Here is a 19,473-nt window from a genome sequence, read left to right as displayed (position 1 = left end):
AGTGTTTCCTTGGTAAAGATGATGCTTACAGTTCCCGAAAGGTTGTGTTTTATGTTAATTGCGCATCTCTGAATGATTACAGGCAGGAAGTACTTAAACCATGCACATACCAGGGGAATACTGAAGAATTGATGGAATACTTTCCCCACAAAATTAGGTTTCCTGATTTATAACATTTGATTTTTGAAGTAATATCAAACACCTGGAACCTGTCCTCTTAGGGTTGAGAAGTTTGCTGGATTGTGTCCTTTGGCCTTAAGCCAGAACTTTATAACTTTTAAGGTTCCATTTTTGTAACTGAGACAAAATCTTTTCTCCTTTTACTTTTAATGATACATACATTTCTGCATATCATTACTGTAACACTGTGTGTTATTACTCTAGTTGCTGTCTAAAACAGGTCAGGTCTAAACTTTACAAAAGACTAAAAGTGAAGAAGCAGGGGCAGGGTCTGGGGGAAGGTAGAAGAAAGAGTTTATGCTGTGCTTTGCTTTGTCTTTTAGAGCACATCATGTTCATTTAGTTAATACTGTTTCATGAGCATCTATATCAAGTGCAGGTAGATTTTTCTATGAGTATATGTATGATATAAGTCACAAAGAACTCTATTCAGGGCCAGGGATTTAGCTCAGTGGTGCTTCCGCCTGCCTCTCAAGTGCAAGATCCTGAGTTCGATCCCTGGTATCCAAAAAAACACTGTTCAAATTTTTAAAAAGAAGAATAAAAATTTTAAAGAGTATTTCTAATTTTCCCCAAATTCATGTTGCTTCTTTTTGTTTTGTTTTGTTTTTTGAGGCAGGTTCTCCCTTTGTAGCTCAGGTTGGCCCTAAACTCACTATGTAGCCCAGGCTGGCCTCAAACTTGAGACAATCCTCATGCCTCAGCCTCCTGAGTGCTGGGATTACAGACATGCACCACAATTCTTGGCTGATGCTTCATTTTTTTTTAACCTCCCATTTTGTATTTGAGATGCTGAGTTTCTGGTTTTGTCTAGACATTATCTGAATAGGGAATAGAAGATTAGAAAGAAAAATGATTAAAAGTAAGTGTGCTTCTAGGGGCACAAATCATTTCTTTTGTCTCTTAAAAGAAAAATTCTAACTTTTGAAGGAGAGTTCATTTGTAAAATTGACTTTATATTTTATAAGCAGTGTTTAAATTCATTGGTGATAAAAATGTATGTTTGTACAGTAAAATCCCATTTTTTACATAATTCTTTAATGAAAACGACAGTTTTATGAAATAAAAGTGACTAGTAAAAATTGGAATGATATTTATAAGCTTAAACATCATTTTTATGGAGGTTTTTGTATAACCTAATTCATAAATACAGGGGAAAAGTAGGACACCAACATGGTTTGTATCCCATAATTACTCAAATTGAATAGGGTTTATTTTCAATAAAATTCTTATAGTAAATTGCCCAGAGTAGAGAGAGAAGGATTGGCCTGTTTTTACAAAAATATCTTGATTTTTACTAATGGAAATTTGCTGTTTTATCAGTAATGTTCTGTTGCATGTGTTTTCAGCATTGCTCTTTTGGGTTTTTATAAATAAAAGATTAGACCCAAGAAGTCCTAGTGTATAAAGACCTAGGATTGCATGTAAAGGGGAAAATAGGAGATGTTTATTTTATCCTGCTTATGATTAGAAATATTGCTTATCTTTAAAAGAGTTAGACTATCTTTAATGTGATTCATAAGTAATTTGGGATGCCATTTAGATTACTGTGTAATAGATTTACCTGGAGAAATTTCTGCAAACAAGTTAGTGCTTACAATTAAATTTGCCTTAATTTTGTAGAGTGTTTAGAAGAGAACCCTGTAATGGGTAATGAGTTATTTAAACCTGGGCCCCCCAGCTGATCTTTATAGAAAGAGAGACTAGAGTTGAGTTGGAACTTGTAAGTACCCTCAGTTGCACCACAGTGAAAAGTCTTTGTGTGTTCAGATGTGTTTGGGGCCATTGTGAATTCTTGGCCTTATGACTGATGATGCTTCCATGTTCCTGAGGCACAATCTTGTTGAATCTAATGACTTTAAGCTTATATCTAGAAATCTTTGAGAACTGATAGTGTTTGAGTCACATCTAGACTATTATTGAATTCCTTTTTTCCCTCTAGGCTTTATATTTGAAAGCTCACCCCTTTCAGGTTTCACTTTTGTAGACACATGTGTTTGTCCACGTTTTCTTCTTTCCCCCAGCAATAAAGGGCTGCAGCCTTGCTTACATGGAGTTCTGATTGGCTGGCTTTATATGAGACAGGGAATGTGTGTATATGTGTGTGGTCATTTGTTTGTGTGCCTTATTGCTTTCTTTGGCCTTGAAAATCAGAGCTGTGTTTAGATCTTCTTTTTCTTCAGTCTTTGCTTGCTGAAGTGATCCCCACCTTAAGCAAGCAGAGACTTGATGCAGGTTCAGACTTTCTCCATCTTTCTTATGAGTCAGACCGAATGCATTGCAGAGTGCAACAGAGTTGAGTCCCAGAGAGCTGCTGCCTCCGTAATTCCCTGGATACTGTCTCAGCACCAAGGATCTCATTTCTCTCTTGATGCCAAGAACTTACTGCAAGGATGGAGCATCGTCAGCATCTGGCTGTCCCTTGTGGTAGCTGAAAATCCTTTGGGCCACAGGGTACCATCTCTCCCTTGTTCTTAGTAGGGGGCTGACTTCAAGTGTAGAGAGAGGCTTGTTTGTGAAGTCAGTAGCTGAGATGAAATACTAAGGATCTTGCTTGCCCTTCCCTATGTTTGTCTGTAGCTACACCTCCAGACCATTCAAGAAGCCTACTCTCAAGGCTTCCAACCCAATTCCCAGAGGGCCAAAGGAAAGCTTCTTGGAAACATAATAGAGAAATTTTTTTCGGTGTTTAATTCCTTTTTTTTTTTTGGTACCGGGGATTGAACTCGGGTCCTTGCACTTGCAAGGCAGTTCACCAAACCTCTGAGCTAAATCCCCGGTCCTCGGTGTTTAATTCTTGAAGGTGTCTTGTTCATGGAGTCAGAAAAGCTTTCAATATAAGTAATCCCCAAACAATAGATGATCCAGTAGCATAGTCAGTTCTACTGCAGTGCAACATGTGTATTCCTAAAATTACCAAACTGTATAACATAGTGCAGTAAAAACCATACGGTGGATGGGAGGAACAAGATTAGGTGTACAACACTTGATGACTTAGTGATGCACACACAAAGTTAGGGACCTAGAAGAGCAGCAACTGCCACAGTAGATGTGGTACTTTACCTGGAAAGAGACCTGGAATTTGCCTGTGGATGTGGTGTCAGCAAAATAGCAGGCTGCAAGTCATAGTGATACGGAGGAAGGAGGATTGCCTGAAATCCATTGGAAAATCGCAACACTAGGACTGGTTTATGACCTGAGGCACAGGAACTGAGATAGCCTGTATATGGGGGTTGGGGTGTGTGTGTGGATGTGTGTTTATCCTACTTCTGGGCAGCTAGTTGAGCAGGGTGTAATTTTCTTTGTTTGCCTAGGGATTTTTGCAGACAAAATTATTCATAAGCAAATGTGAAAATCGTTTTATGCTCAGATTGTCCCCTTAATATGCACATCAATCACGATTGGACAAATTTGTGTTTTCTTGTAACAGAACTGGCTGTACTTTATTTGATTTTTGGAATTGAGTCCCTTTCCTTTCTTCCTGTCCACCATTATTTATTTCTTAATATGTATTTAAGTTAAGCCCTTATCAAATTGATTTTTTCTTACTCTGAGCACCTCTGGAGAAAACCAGCCTGAGATTTTAATTTTGCTAGAGATAATCCACAGGTAGTTTCTTGGTGAATATATACACATATTGAGACCTTTACTTGATGTCAGGCACAGTGCTGGGGATATAGAGCTGGGTTGTGCATGATCTTTACCTTCAAGAGCTTAGAATCTGAATGAAGAATTTTCTTTTTTTAAAATTAATTTTATTGGTACACTTTTGGCATACATAATGATCACATCCATCATAAGGAATTTGTACCTGTACCTAATATATCTTCATTCTTCTTTTTCCCCCATTCCTCTCACCTCCCTTCAACCCTTTTTCCCCTGAATGAAGAATTTTCAAAGCACAGATTTAAATATCTTTGTTGGCTCTTCTCAAATAGGATAGATTATGTATTTTCTTTATGATCATAGGAGCATACATTCCCCACCACCCCCAACTTCTTCCTTGTAAATGCAAAAGCAGGAGCAAAGAGCTTACATAGAAGAATCACAAAGATGTGAATCACATGTTGAAAATATGAAAATGTGAAGGACAGAAGAGGTTTTGTCGTGGAACTCCTCCCACTTGACTCCTTAATAAACCTAGTGATTAGATAGCCATTGGAGATTGAAAAATGAAAAACAGCAGATTTAAGATTAATATTATAGCAGGAACCTCATTCTTGTTAACCCCTCACATGTGTGTACATATGTATGTGTACTTTGTTGGTGAGAGTTGGTGATATGGAAAGGTCTCCCAAATGGTTAATATTAGTTACCTCAGGGGATACAAGTAAGTTTATTAACTTCTTTTTTATGCATCCTTTATTGTTTGGTTTAAGAAGCATGTTTTACAGGGCCGGGGATTTAGCTCAGCGGTTCGGTGGCCTGCCTTGCAAGCACAAGGAGCAGAGTTCAATCCCTGGTACCAAACAAAACAAAACAAAAAAAGAAGCAAGTTTTACTTTTTTAATTAAAACTAATAAAGTTGGAAATGAATAAATAATAGTAATAAACATATCCTCAGGGGACAGCTTTGTTTCAATCCTCCCAATAGAGCCTGAGTAGTTGAAACTGAATGTGATATCTCAGGTGTGGGCTGTCCAACAGGGTTCTGACATTCTTTGTGTAGCGTAAGATGATACTAACTTTCCTCGAAACAGCAGCACTGTGTTGTTAGGGGTTTCTGTGTTTATGGATCATTTATACTCCAGATTCTTTCTGACATCTGCTACTCTTGGCACACTCTGTGCTCAAAAGTTATTTGGGACCCAGGTCTGTTCTTTTTATGTCCCCTGCTAGATTTCATCTTGTCATTGTGGAAACACATAGTTAGCTTAACTAAGTACTGGCCTTGAATTCAGGCCATCTAGTTGCAGATCTTTACTACCACTAACTAGCATGAGAACTGGACAAGTAACCCGTCTTCCTGAGCCATCTTAAAAAGAGCAGCGGTCATGAAGTCGTGAAGTCTAGATGTGATACTGTCTGTCAGAATGTTTACTGGGCACCTTGCGAAATAGAACATGATACTAGCTGTTGCTGCTAGCATTAACCTCATCTCTCCCATCCATCTACTTGATAATGAGATAATTTTGGATCTTGGATCTTCCCTTAACCATGTTCTGAATCCCTCCTACCATAAACATAATGTCTTCTGAACTTCCCTCATAAGATCCCTCTTGCTCCACAGGTCCCTTCACCGATGTTGTTACCACCAACCTGAAGCTTGGCAACCCAACGGATCGAAATGTGTGTTTTAAAGTGAAGACCACAGCACCACGTAGGTACTGTGTGCGACCCAACAGTGGGATCATTGATGCTGGGGCCTCAATCAATGTGTCTGGTAAGTATGGAAACTGTAGGCCAAAGAGCAGGGCCGAAAGACCCTTTCTTGGGGCTTGGATCTGCAGTGGGGCACAGTAAGACAATAGGCTTTTCTCCACCTACCCCAGCCTTCTGCCCTCGTTAGAAAGCTTGGTAGTCCAGCCAGGGCACACACCTGTAATCTCAGCATTTGAGAGGCTAACGCAGGATGATTGCCCCCAGTTCAAGGCCAGCCTGGGCTCTACTTGGTCAGTTTGAGGTCAGCCTGAACTACATAGCAAGACCCTGTCTTTAAAAACAACAACAACAACAACTTAGTGGTCCCTATCACTTGTTTTTCTATAATTAATGCCTTTTTGTTTTTGGTACTTGCAGCTTTTGTGCCTCAACAGAGCAAAATTGGTAACTTTAGGCTTGACTTCAGGATAAATTTGGCTTTCAGTCCCTTGAAATTAAATCTGCCCTTTGGCAATAAATAAAAAAGGCTAAACAAACTTAATTTTAGTTTGTGGGAGAAAGCTAAATGGAGTTATTTTCTTATTTAACTAAATGATTTCTGACATTAAGCTCATGTCATTTCCAATGATTGGTAACTGTACTTTACTGATTGTGAAAAGCTAAGGGAGGTGAGGGTAGAAGAAATTGAAATATATTCATGGGTGTAAGTTTTGTGCATGTCTGAAGGGTTTCCCCTCTGTCCGAGAGTATACATCTTTTTCAAAGTCCAGCTTTTGAAAATGGGCTGGTAAAAAGCCCAAGTTGAGAGTTGGATTTCAGAATTAAGAAATGGGTTCAAGTTTGTATGTATTTTAGAAATGGAATAAACTTTTAATTCATTAGAACTTCTGGAGCCAAGAAAGAGCCATGGGGGAGCGTGTACTTATCCTTTAAATAGTAGGTGATTTGATGTCACAAAGGCTTCTTCATCATTAGACGTTACTACTCATTTGAGATGAGTTCCTATCTGGCTTTTTCCATGATAGATTTTGATTGTGTTATATTTGGCCACTCATTTGACACCTAAAAGAAAATGATTCACTTCTTTGGAAAGATATAAGGTGTTTCATTATCTGATCATATCTGCAAATTTCTATTCCCTGAATCCCTGGGTGTCTCTCATTACGGCACACCTGTCTGTACCACACTCCCCATGTGTGCTTCTCCCTGAACCTGTAAAACTTGCTCTGGATTCTTGAAGCAGGTTTTTGTCCAGGAGCAGATGGGAGAGAGAAAACTAGAACTGATTGAAGGTTCTTCTGTGCTGGGCCTGCATATTTTCTTTCTCACGTCATTGCTGTCTTTTTCCTGTGAGGGATGCATGGTTATCTCCATTTTGCCAGGGAGGAGACTTGGTGGTTGCAGGGTCACAAAGCTGGCAACTAACAAACCAAATTGTGGCCCACTCTTTCTGGTTCTGAGGTCTTTGCTGTGTGAACTGCACTGTGCTGCAACAAAAGGGGCAGCCCACAGTGTTGGCATTTCTGGATCCATTTGGCTTAAATTTTTCTGTTAAAATCATGGGCAGCTGAAATCTTTTCTTCCCTTCTTTTAACCACTTTGCCCTCTCAATTTTCTTGTTCATGTCAGATTTGAACAAAGTTGTCAGTAGACAAAAATGACCAGTATTCAAAGTCAGTATGAGGAAAACAACATGGTTTTCTGAACAAAATAATTTCAGGATAGTTGTAGAGTGTAGGTGTGTCTTTTAGTATTAAATATAACTATGGGTTTGTCTTTTCAGAAAGATCCTTCTCTCCTTTATCATAGGGATTTTTAAAAAATAATAACTCCCTCTGAGCATTTATTTGATTTATAATTAACTATTCAAGAAAGGCCAAGATTTTATGATTGTGGCTTTGCCTCTCCAGACAAGAAAGCAAGTATAGTATGCAGCTGTGAGCTGACTAGTGGCAGAGCTAGAGTGTGAAGCTACATGTGTTCGCTTCTGATCTATCTGGTGCTCTTTCTGTGACCCTGCCTTCCCTCAGTGGAGTTAGGGGACGACCACGCTTGGAAAGGGCTCTGAAACATGATGTATTTGGGGATAAAATAGCTGAATACAGAAATGTCCCTGTGTCTATAGGCCTTCCTCAAAATGAGATGCAATTGTATTTACACAGTTATATATGAGGAAAGACTCTCTTGTTATTTTTTGGTGTTTTCCTCAACGCTGTGGAGGAACCTGGATGAAGCCAGATGTCATTGCAATTTCCAGGACAGCCACGCAGCTTGGGAAAGGAGGTTAGCCCTGTGGGCTTCAGCATGATGAACCTAGGGACAACTGCATCCTTTTTTAGATAGGAATACCTTGGGATAAAAGCCTTGTCCTTGTCCTAGGGTCCTCTTGAAATACAGCCAATGATGACATTGTAGTGGTTCAGAGTTCACAGGCTCCTTTGGGAAAGGGAGTATCTCCAGGAGTGCATTGTCCAAAGGCCACCTTTCACTTCTGCCCAGGAGCACACATGGCCAAGAGTGGCTTTACACACTCTACTCGAAGTTTGCTGGACTTGAGGTCAGGAAGCTAGAGCAAGACGCTCAGCTCTGTTCTTTAGCCAGTTGGCTGTTCTTTGGCCAGCCTGTTAACCTCTGTAGGTTCTCCTTTTCTTGTTGTGAAATGGGGAGAGCAGCGTCCATCTCAGAGTATCTACAGGTTCTGCATTACTGAAAGTGTGGTGAATGAGTGGGGTTGCATTGTTTTTTCATTAGCTTTGTCAAAAACTGGCTAGTTTTTGTTGAAGATGGATTGAATAATATTTTAATTACCTTTTTAGAAACAAGGTCATCTCATAATTTTATTAATTTATGAATCTTTCCTAATTTTTTGAACAAATGAATTTTTCTTTCTGTATAATATACATCTGTTTTAGATAGTGAGAAGCCACAAGTAAATTTCCAAATATAATTTATAAAATCAAGTCAACTTAAAATTCTACCAGCATTTCCCTGCTTACCACGCACAATGTTACAGCATTCTTGTTTGTTTGTTTGTTATTGGTACTGGGGATTGAATGCGGGACCTTGCACTTGTGAGGCAGGCAGCAGAACCACTGAACTAAATCCCCAGCCTCAACAGCATTCTTGAAAAGGACATGACTAGTGCATTTCTCCATTTCTGCAAACCCTTGGGATATGCTAGCTATTAGAAAAGGTTATAAATCTTTCTTTTGAAGAGAAAGGAAGGGAAGTAGGGAAAGAGAGAGTAGAAGGATCTTGATGATGAAACCTGCCCGTGTAGGGCTGAGGGTTTTTTTTTGGGGGGGGGTTGAGACAGGGTCTCCCTATGTAGTTGAGACTGACCTGGAACTCACTGTGTAGCCCAGGCTGGTCTTGAACTCACAGAGATCCTCCTGCCTCAGCCTCCCAAGTGCTGGGATTACAGGCGTGCGCCACCACGCCGGGCTTGAGGGCTGAGGTTTTTAAAGCGCACAGATGTGGGTTGTGAAGCTCTTCTCACCTTTCAGATTATCCTGATATTCAAGAGACCTTACATTATGCTTCAGAACCTGAACTGTCATGCCGTTTTCTTCAGAACATGACAGATCGCTTACTTCCTGGGTCCTTAAAAAAGAAAAACAAAAAAACAAAAACCTCCCTTTTATAAACTCAGGTAGTAAAGTAACAGTTGGGTAGAAGCATAACTTTTTGTGACAGCAGAGTGTAACGAGCACATTTTCCCAGAGAGATGCTATGACCTCTCAGCCTCATGCTTTTGAGTCTGTTTAGAAGCCCTTTCTAGAACCCAGACTTGTTGGAGGAGGCAGTGCAGCAGGTGAGAGCCCAGAGTGGCTCTTCTCCTTTGAATTATTCAGATGTGGACCTCAGCAGAATAGGCAAACTTAAATGGAGATTGTAGGAAAGGAGATTGGATCCCCCCCCACCAGCGGAGCTTTCACATGCAAGGAAAATAAAACTTTTTGAATTAATGAATTGTTTGAGACAGTGGGGGGTCTCCCCATTTGTTCTAGCTTTACAAATTTAAGTCTGTTTTGTGAACCGTATGGTAGGAAAACATGTTTAAGGTAGATAATTTCTGAAAATGTCTTTGTAGTAAGCTCTTGGTGGTTTTGGAATTTCTTTTTAATACTGCAGTCTAATAAGGGAGTTTTTCATTAATATTCCAAACCATGTTCACTGGCAGATACAGCAGGTGAGGTAGTAAAATTATGGGCCCATCAAAAATACTTATGCTTCCTGTAATATGATATTAAGTTTAATATTTTTATAACCTTCACTGAATTCTAATTTCAGTACAGTAGCAACTGTGCTTCCATTTGCAGTTCAGTTACGCACTTTGGTTGCCAGTGTACCTAGCAAATTAGAAATGCAAAATGCCTGTGTGGGAGGGGCGTTGGAAAGAGTCAGTAAAGATCTGGAAATGCCCAGGACTCAGGTCACAGCATTCTCCCTGCTAGAGCTGGGCAATCCCAAGAGACATGGCTTGCAGGGCAACAGTGGTGCATAGTCACAACCACAAGGAGTCTGTGTCACATTCCATTGTTGAGTTATGGGAGATAGGGATGTTAGAAAAGATTTGTATTAAGAAAAGTAAGAGCCGGGGGTTTAGCTCAGTGGTGCTGCCACCTGCTTTGCAAGCACAAGGACCCAAGTTCAATCCCCAGTACCAAAAAAAGAGAGGTAATATAGAGCCAGATGTGGTGGCACATGGCAGCATTTGGGAGGCTGAGGCAGGAGGATTGCTGAGAATTTGAGGCCAACCTGGGCCATGTAGTGAGACCCTATTTCAAAAAAACAAAACAAAACAAAAGAAACAAAACAAAAAAGAAAGGTATGTAAAAAAGAATAAGTGAGCCTTGTTATTTGACCAATGCCTGTGTATAGCATACCTCTTCTTTTTTTTTTGTTTTTTGTCTTTGTTTCTTGGTCCTGGGGATCGAACTCAGGCCCTTAGCGCTTACGAGGCAGGCGGCAGAACCACTGAGCCAAACCACCAGCCCTTTTCTTCTTGATCCTAGAGAAGGGGTTAGAACATTTGTACTAGTCTCTGCACAGATCAAGTAATCAGACCACAAGGAGATTCTATTCAAGACATAGTACACAAAGTGGAAACTGACAGAAAACAGCAGGGGCAACTCAGTGTTAATTTATCTGTATTTTTAAAAAACTTACTTGTAAATAGCATTATTTACCTGTGGGAGACTCAGTTTCATCCATGGGTCTCTGCATAGGCACGAGTCAGAAAGGTTGTCATGATTTCAACATTTTGAGAATCCTGAAGGAAATAAATTTTCTTGTAGTAAGGGTTCACAGTCTTTTTCTTTCTTTCTTTCTTTCTTTTGGTACTGAGGATCAAACTCAGGTCCTTGCACTTGCAAGGCCGGCAGTGGAACCACTGAGCCAAATCCCTGGCCCTCACGGTCTTTTGTTTGTTTGTTTTTGTTTTTGAGACAGGGTCTCACTACATAGTTGAGACTGACCTGGAACTCACTATGTAGCCCAGGCTGGTCTTAAACTCACAGCGATCCTCCTGCCTTAGCCTCCCGAGTGCTGGGATTACAGGTGTGCGCCACCGTGCCTGGCACCTCACAGTCTAAACTAAAGCATTGGGCTTCTTTGCTTTGGACTAGGATTGCATCACCTCTCTTTGGTAGCCTAGTGGTCTTCATACCTGATCAGGAAGCACTCTGGTTGACATTTATGTTTGGCATTGATTGGTTTCGAAATAAAGAGGGACAGTGACTCCATTCTGACCCCACAGATGCAGCTTGGTGGGGAGTGGGCACTTGGTGTGCAGGCTGTGTGGGTGAGAGAGCCAGTGAGCAGAGGAGATGGGGACAAGAAGACCAACAGCTGCAAGCAGGCCAGGTGCAGGAGAGGACAAGAAGCCAGCTGCCTGAGGGGAGGGGATGTCCTTTCTGTAGGCTGCCCCAGGAGATTTCTAGCGGGAGTACCATTCAGGAGTGCTCTGAATGTGGGGAGAGAAAAAGGTACACACCATCGACCAGCACACAAATGAGCACCCTTGGCATGAGCTGTCACAGCTCCCAATCCCACCCATAGTAGCTGTGGGAGGAAGTCATGGGAGTGGGAGCCCAGGAGTCCGCAAGGGAAGTTTTCCTGTAAATTAAGTGCCCACAGCAAGACCCAGCCTGTGAGGAGTTGCTGCTGGCTTGGGGCTTTAAGAAACATGAGGCAACCTGGGCTCTCAGGTGCTGCACCTAAGGAATCCTTTGGGCATCCACCTTCCAGTCACCCCCAGCCCTGGTGGTGACTCAGAACCTGTGGGAGTGGGGCTCAGTACTTTGCACCTTAGCGAGTTCCCCAGGTGGTTTGGACACAAGCTGCAGCTGGAACATGCCTTCTCACATGGCTGTGTCAGTGGACAATGTGGTGTACTGGGGTGTGGGGAGGGTGGGGAGCATCAACAGAAATATGTCTTGTAGACATGCCAAGATGGGGGTACTTTGGGAAGGACAGGAGAACATCACAAGTTGCAGACTGGAAGGGAGGCTTGTCGTTGGGAAATAGCAAGGAATCTGAGATGACCAGATTGTGAAGAGCTGAATGATTTCATTTTGCTTAGGAAATGGTGCTTGTTTGTTTGTTTGTTTTTAGTACATGTTTGCAGTACATAATGAGTATTCTTCATGGGGAGTTGGTACAGGACATACCACATTTTAGTCCTTTTTGGGAAATAGTTTTTGTTATGGGGGATTTTGATCTACGGTGTTAATGTGGTATTAGTAGTGTTGAGGGAGATTAGATTTCTGGGGTTTGTTGGGATTATGCAGGGTAATTTGGATGGGAAGGAAGTTGTGAGAATGCGGGAAATGCCTCTGGTGGGGTGAAATCCTGAAGTGGGTATCTGAGCTGATTGTGGGGATGTAAAATGCGGAGAGGCATTTAAGATTCTGAGATTCAAAAATAAATAGTGTGCCTTGGTGCTTACTAGACTTTTATTCTTTTGCTCTATGATGCAGATGAAAATGATCTGTGACTTGCTTGCGTTCTTGGAAGCAGCTTTTATGCTGCATTTAATCAAGTCGTCGTTTCTCTGAGCAAGTATGTGCTTTAAGTAGTAGCATATATTCGGATTTCTTCTCTTTTGAAGAAAGTCTAAATCTATCAATTTAGTGTTTCCTGACCCTGAAGGCCCTTTCTTAACAGGATCTCACTTTCCCAATCTGTAATATAGCAGACATTATGTCCCAGTGTGAGGGTGGATGAGCAGTGACCAGTTTCCAGGCTGTCTCCTGGTAACAGGCTTCTTTTAATGTACTATCAGCAGATACACTTTAAAAGTAGGATAGATGGTTTAGTTAAGAGGGTTTTATCGTCAGTATTTCTGTATTCAAGTGAAATAAATTAAGTTAATGGTAAGATCTTTTATAGCCTGCTATAGAAAAAAGTACATAATTTCTGTCACAGTTTGCATGTGTGGAGCTGAAAGAACAAATGATTAACAACATTTAATCTGTCATGTTCTCATATAGTTTCAGCTAATAGGATATAGCAAATCGAATTTGACATGGGATGATAGTAGTTAAGAAATACAAACTTTTTGAGTTAGGGTCCATGTTGAGCAGGATGTGACTGAGGTATACCATGAGTCTGGAGTATCACACATTCTGGGGGTCACCCGAATTCACTCTGGAGTGCTGATTTGGGAGCCCACTAGCAAGGGAGAGCCAGTAGACAGCGGACGCCTTCTCCACTTATTGCCGCGAGGAAGGTTGAGTACCTACCTACCTTCATCTGGAGTTTCCAGTCGGCTCACTCTGCCAAACCATGGCTCTCAGCCCCACTGAAAAAGTTTCTGCTTGCCAAACCCCCAGGGTATTTGGGTCCCCGTGTTTATGTCTCACAGTGTACGCTTGTACCCTAGAAGGGCAGTTGGACCTGCTGCCTTGGGCCTTCTCCAGAGCTCCCTGGAGTTATTGAACACCACCTGTCCCCCTGCTGTGTGTGTTTGCACCTCTGCCCACTCTGTAGTGGTTCTTTGAGCTCTGTGCTGTGGAGGCTGGGCAGGTGGGATGCTGTAGGCCTGGAGCTATGCTGGTGACATGTGCAAAGTAAGGTGTCAGTGGGTCTTGGAGCACATGCTGGACTAGAAGAGCACAGGCCCTGGCCCCAGCCCTTCCATATGAGGTGCATATGCACTTAGATTGCCACCTGAGGCCCAGAACATCCTAGAGGCTCAAGCTTGGTTTGTGTTAAGCTCCTTTCTCTTTTAAACTGCATACTCTCCCAAGAGGAGTCCTGTAGAGAACCATCAGTGCATTAATTTGAATTATTCAACCAGATCGTCTTCCTCCTAACGGCCTATGAGGCAGCTTGATGTAGAGTAACAGTGCTCAGATTTTTTGATCTCAGGAACCCCTTATACACTTAAAAATAAAAGACCCAAAGAGCTTTTTTTGTTTGCCCAATATTTTTATATTAATATCTATCATATAAGAAATTAAACTGAGAAAGTAAAGAATTATTAATTCCTTTAAGCATAACAATACATCAGTTACATGTTAGCAGTAACACAGTTAATGAAAAGTAACTATTTAAAAAATTAATGAGAAGACTAGCATTGTTTGACAGTTTTTTGCCACCTTCTTTGATGTCTTAATAGAAGACTAGCTGGGATTTCATATGTGCTTTTGAATTCATTCTGATAACTGGTGTGTTGCTTTGGTGAATGTGTCACCACAGATACAGAATTGGAAAAGGGAAGAATCTGTTTAATAACCTTTTCAGATAATTCTAGACATCTGCTTTGTTATTACTGCAAATCTTGACAAGTAGTACTTTCTTATTTGACTGTATTTTTTGTAGTGCTGAATATCAAACACAGGGCCTTGCACACACTAGGTAAAGCTCTACTACAGAGCTATATCCCTGGTTCCTTCCTTTTAAAAAATGTGATTTCTATTACGTTTTCCCCCCAGTGCATAGTTTTTCTTGCGTCCTTAAGGATTTAGTCCTTGACAGGCTTTGGGGGTCATGAAGCAGCATCAGCAGGGCTAAATCAGGGAAGGAGTGTTGGGTATTTCAAGCTTCTTGAGATTGGGACCACTGGGCTTGGACAGACAACTCACGTAGCATTGTAGCTTCACAGACAGCTTGAGAAGCACATAGGCACAAAGATGCCCATTGCAGAAATGTTCTACTGCTGGTGAACCCACTGTGCTCATAAGGATGACCTTCCTAATGGCTTTGTCACTGGTGTAGTCTACAGCTTTCTCATTATTGAACACCCTTGAACAGGCTACATGTGGATGCAGCCCTTTTGGATGTGGTGATTATTCCTTTAGTTTTCATCTTGGAAGCAGGTACCTGAGAGAGACAAATGGCACTTTCCTAAAGGTTATTAGTGTGATGTGGAATCTGAAGCCACATATGTGAACTTTCTGAATTTTGTTTCACTGAAATACATTGGTCTCTCTCAAACTTTTTTTTATTCTTGTGGTACCAGAGATCGAACTGAGGACTTTCTGCTTGTGAGGCAGGCAGTGGTACCACTGAGCTAAATCCCTGGCCTCTCTCAAACTTTGAATGCATTTTGTAATATTGCAGTGGGTTATTTGTAGACTGTTGATTAGCCAAGTAATACAGATCTTTCAAATGTTGAAATAATTCATTGTACAGTATTTTAAAAAGCACATTTATTACTATTCCCACTGATCTTATTGGAAGAATATTTATTTTTATTTATTTAGTGGTGGTGGGGATCATGCATACTTGGCAAGCATTCTGCATTGACCTACATTCCCAGCCAGAAGTGTCTTTAAATACTTGCAAAACTAAAATACAAGTTTTCCACAATTACAATTTTTGCTGGAAAGCCTGGATTTTAGTTTTGGCAGTGAGTACCACATATTGTTTTCTTGAAGTGACAGGCTTACTTCATTTTCAAGAGAATGTATGCCACATACCGGAATCTGAATAACCAGAGTTTGTCTGTCAGTTGTTTATTCACATGAGGGTTTTCCATGGGAGGAGGCCGATGTAGCTCCCAGCCCAGACAGATGCCTGGTGCTTTCTCATGGCAGTGTTTGGATTCAGGGGGTAGCAGACGTGCCATGTCATTGCAAAGAATATTAGAAAGATGTGTTGTGGAAGTGTACGTTTAGTAAGATTCGTATTTCTCTTGCTTCATCAAAAATATTCTTGAGTGAAACTGGCTTTTTCTTTAAAAATCAAACTGAGGGCATGTGGTGGTACATAGTATAGTAGTATGGAGTTACCATTTGCTTCTACTGCCTTGATCTATGCTAAGGCCACTGTTGTGTTTGCATCATCAGTGTGACTGTCAGCACAGCAGTAAAGGCATATTATGTCTTGGTGTTATTCTGACCACAGTTTCAATTTCGTGTACCACCTGACCTGGGGCAGACCTTCAGGGTCTGCATATCACACATTGAGAACCTGTAATGGAGTCTGACCATGGAGTCAGAACCAAGTTGGGACACTGGCTCCGTTATTTAATACAGGATGCTCACTTAGCTTCGCAGGTCTTTGTCTTTTCATGTAGAAAATAGAGACCTGAGTTCCTTAGATGGAATGTTGTGAAGATTGAATGGAAGAATCAAAGAGCATATGACTTCATTAGTAGCTAGCAAGTGCTAGTAAAGGTTATTTTCCTTGCTTTCCTTCTTGGGACACGATGAAGGCATTGGGGTTGAGAACAGTGGGTAGTGATAGAGAGATGAATAGGAACAGTTGGCTCTACTGCCCTGAGAAATGGAGAACAGAAAGGGGCCACACAGCTTCCTGAGTCCTGTCAAAATCCCAAGTGTTGTAGTCTGTGTCAGAGATTGCTCTCTCTTTTTTTATTTTTGTTTTGTTTTATTTTTGGTAACTGGGATTGAACTCAGGACCTTGGGCTTGCAAGGCAGGCACAGTGCTTCTGAGCTAAATCCCTGGCCCAGAGCTTGCTCTTTGTTTGTTTTTTTTTTTTTTTTTCCCAGACTGAAGAATATGAGTTTGATTCTAAGTGAGACCTGAAATCCTCAAAACTCAATTCATTTTACTTTCAGAAATGAATGTTATTCTACTGGTAATGTGAAGTTTGTGTCCAAATTCTGAAAAAGATTGATAATCACGGGCTGGGGATTTAGCTCAGTGGTTCCGGCACCTGCTTCACATGCGCGAGGACCCAAGTTCGATCCCTGGTACCAAAAAAAAAAAAAGATTGATAATCACTGAACAAGAAAGCTCATAGTAGGGCCGGGGATTTAGCTCAGTGGCTCTGTGTCTGCCTCTGAGCTCTGGTCCTGAGTTTGATTCCCGATACAAGAAAAGCGAGAGTGGTGGAGGGGTGAGAGAAGCTCACAGTGCACGTGGAACAGAAGAGCTGCTCACTTTACAGTGTGTGTTTCCATTGGGTGTGGAAAAACATCCTGGTGGAGACTGCACTTTGAGAAGAGTGACAGTTTTGCCTGGCCAGTCTGGTCATTTGTCCTGGGGGTTGAGGTGGGCACAGGTGTGTGATGTTTGGGCCCTTCTGTAGGAAAGCTTTCACTAGCTCGGTCGTCCCATATGGAGAGTTCATTCCATTCTGAGTCCATCACCACTAGCAAGACCTCTTCTCTTGGAGCAGCCTTGCCTTTACACCTGAAAGGTAAAGTCCTGAAAGGTAAAGCAAGAGTGTCCGTTGTGTTTTTCATTGATCTTTTGTTTCCTCTGCCGGTAGTTGTACTATTCAGATTTTGGATATCTAGATGGAGCATTCTTGTTTTGGTAGATAGAATTGGTGTCTTACACACACACACACACACACACAGAGGCCTTAAGTTAATATAAGGGTTGCTCTCTAACATTTGTCGGACTTTGTCCTGCAGAAGTCTTTTTTCAGGGCCTCTTGTAGCTCAGAGCACTCAGGTGGTGACTAGGCACACCCGTACGGCCTTGTTAGGGTCCTGCCTCTCTAATGTGGATGGAGGAGAATGAGTGTTTCTGTTCCCTGCCCTGCACCATTCCGTAAGCTTTGCCCATGGGGCCTCAGTGCACACTGTAAATCCACATAACATTAGAGTGACTGGTGGAATGGAGAAGGTACTTGGCTGCACTCACATCTTGAGGTTTTGACTCCTTTCCTGTATCACTGTTTCCTAACATTGTGACCTTGAGTGAACAGCTTTACTCTGTAGAGTCCAGATTCTTTATGTATCACCTGGGGCTGAAGACATTATATTTGCCTTTATCTGCTGGACGAGTAGTTTGTTGTGAGGCTTTAGAGGAAGGAAGCACCTGGGAAACCCTAAGATGGGGTTTCAAGTCAGAGCACTTGTGGGTACTCAGTAGGAAAAGTGAAGGAACCCAGGTTGGTGGGAAGGACTGCAGTGTCAGAGGACGCACCGTTTGCCATTGGTTGTCAAGAGCATGAGCTCTCCACACAGATTACCTGGGTTTGAGTTTGTGCTCCTCAGTGGGTGTAACCTTAGGCATGTTGTTTACCTCTTTGTGCTTTAATTTTTTCATATGAAAAACAGGCTTCAAAGTAATACCCCCCACTAATAGTACCGACCTTTAAAGGATTAAATGAGAAAATAATAGACCTGAAGAACAGAGCCCTAGCCAGATTGCAAATTTCTAATCCTAGCACTTAGGCCGAGGCAGGAGGGTTGAAAGTTCAAGACCACCTGGGCAAGTTAGCGAGACTCTATTTCAAAATGAGAAACAGAAGGGCTAGGAATGTAGCATAGTGGTTGAGCATCCCTGAGTTCAGTCCCCATGATCGGGATGAAAAAGTCAAGCAGTAAACAAACCCCAGTTTTTGGTGCATGGAAACCACTCAGGCCATGATAGATAACTCTTACAGTCAGGGGATACAGTGGTCTTGCCCTGCATGTGGGTTGTGTGTGATTTAACCAATTTTGTAGCACGTGACATTTTAAAGCAGCCATTGTCTAACAAGTCTGGTTCCTAGTCTACCCAAGGAGGCCCCATCAGCCACAGGATCTTAAGATTCTTCTAGGATCTTAGGAAGAAAAGAGGGTAGTGAGTGAGCTGGTATGTTTTTTTTTTTTCCTGCTGTATAAATGTCCTCTGTTGGGCATTCTGTAGCATTCTATTCTATTGGCACAATTGTACTTCAAGCATTACCTTGATTAGCTGTGTGGGAAATGAGATGAGGGAAGCTGAAACAGTTATTTAAATGTCTTGTATTATTCTGTTTTAGTTCCTGAAGACATCATTCAAAGATATGTTTTCTTGAGCAAAACAAGTGTATGGTATTCCTGCCTAGCTTGCCTGTTCTGTAAGGCAGATGTGTATGGTTGGTTTGCAGGCACGGGAGACTAGTGAACTAGAACCAGAAAACCCTAGTGCTGTGTTTTCAGCCTGTCTCCCACCTCTGCCACTACCTGCTTTCTGACATTGGTCAAGTCCCCCTACCTCTTTGGACCTTAGGTTGGTGACCTACAAAATGGAAATGTTTTTTATCATCTTTTCTCTCTTCCTTCTTAAGGTGTGTCCTAAAGGCTTGGATGGGAAAATATGGGGTGGGGGGAAGTACTTTACCTCACAGCATAAGTATTAGCATGACAAATGGCACTGATAACAAAGTTCTGACCCTCCTAATGAAATATTTTCTTTCTCAGTGATGTTACAGCCTTTCGATTATGATCCCAATGAGAAAAGTAAACACAAGTTTATGGTTCAGTCTCTGTTTGCTCCAACTGACACTTCTGATATGGAAGCAGTAGTAAGTACTGAATGCTTACTTTTTTCAGTAATAGTAACACAAATCAATTTGGTACAGACTTGTGGGTGCATGCATTTCAAAATTGTTTACGTGGGAATGGTGTTTTCTAGGTTTATACTTTGATAACCGTTACAGTGTTTCTAAACCTTGATGAATAATTTTAACATTTTAGGGCTGTGGATTTAGCTCAGCAGTTTTGTGGCCTGCCTTGTAAGCGCAAGGACCAGAGTTCAATCCCTGGTACCAAAAAAAAAAAAAAAAAAAAAAAA

The 19,473-nt window shown here is 41.5% G+C and overlaps 1 protein-coding gene across 3 annotated transcripts in view; it reads left to right on the top strand.

The window, feature by feature from the left end:
- Vapb (VAMP associated protein B and C) overlaps nt 1–19,473 on the top strand; it is a 50,703-nt gene that overhangs the window by 20,345 nt on the left and 10,885 nt on the right. For all 3 annotated transcript variants that reach the window (XM_010628774.3, XM_010628775.2, XM_019208102.1), the window contains exons 2-3: nt 5,411–5,563; nt 19,101–19,204. In XM_010628774.3, the coding sequence (XP_010627076.1) occupies nt 5,411–5,563; nt 19,101–19,204 (257 nt within the window). The remainder of the gene's footprint in view (nt 1–5,410; nt 5,564–19,100; nt 19,205–19,473) is intronic.

The sequence above is a fragment of the Fukomys damarensis genome, unplaced genomic scaffold, assembly GCF_012274545.1.
Source record: "Fukomys damarensis isolate Sample0158 unplaced genomic scaffold, DMR_v1.0_HiC HiC_scaffold_22, whole genome shotgun sequence".
Classification (NCBI taxonomy): domain Eukaryota; kingdom Metazoa; phylum Chordata; class Mammalia; order Rodentia; family Bathyergidae; genus Fukomys; species Fukomys damarensis.
The sequence above is the reverse complement of the archived record's forward strand: the minus strand, read 5'-3'. Positions and strand labels throughout refer to the sequence as shown.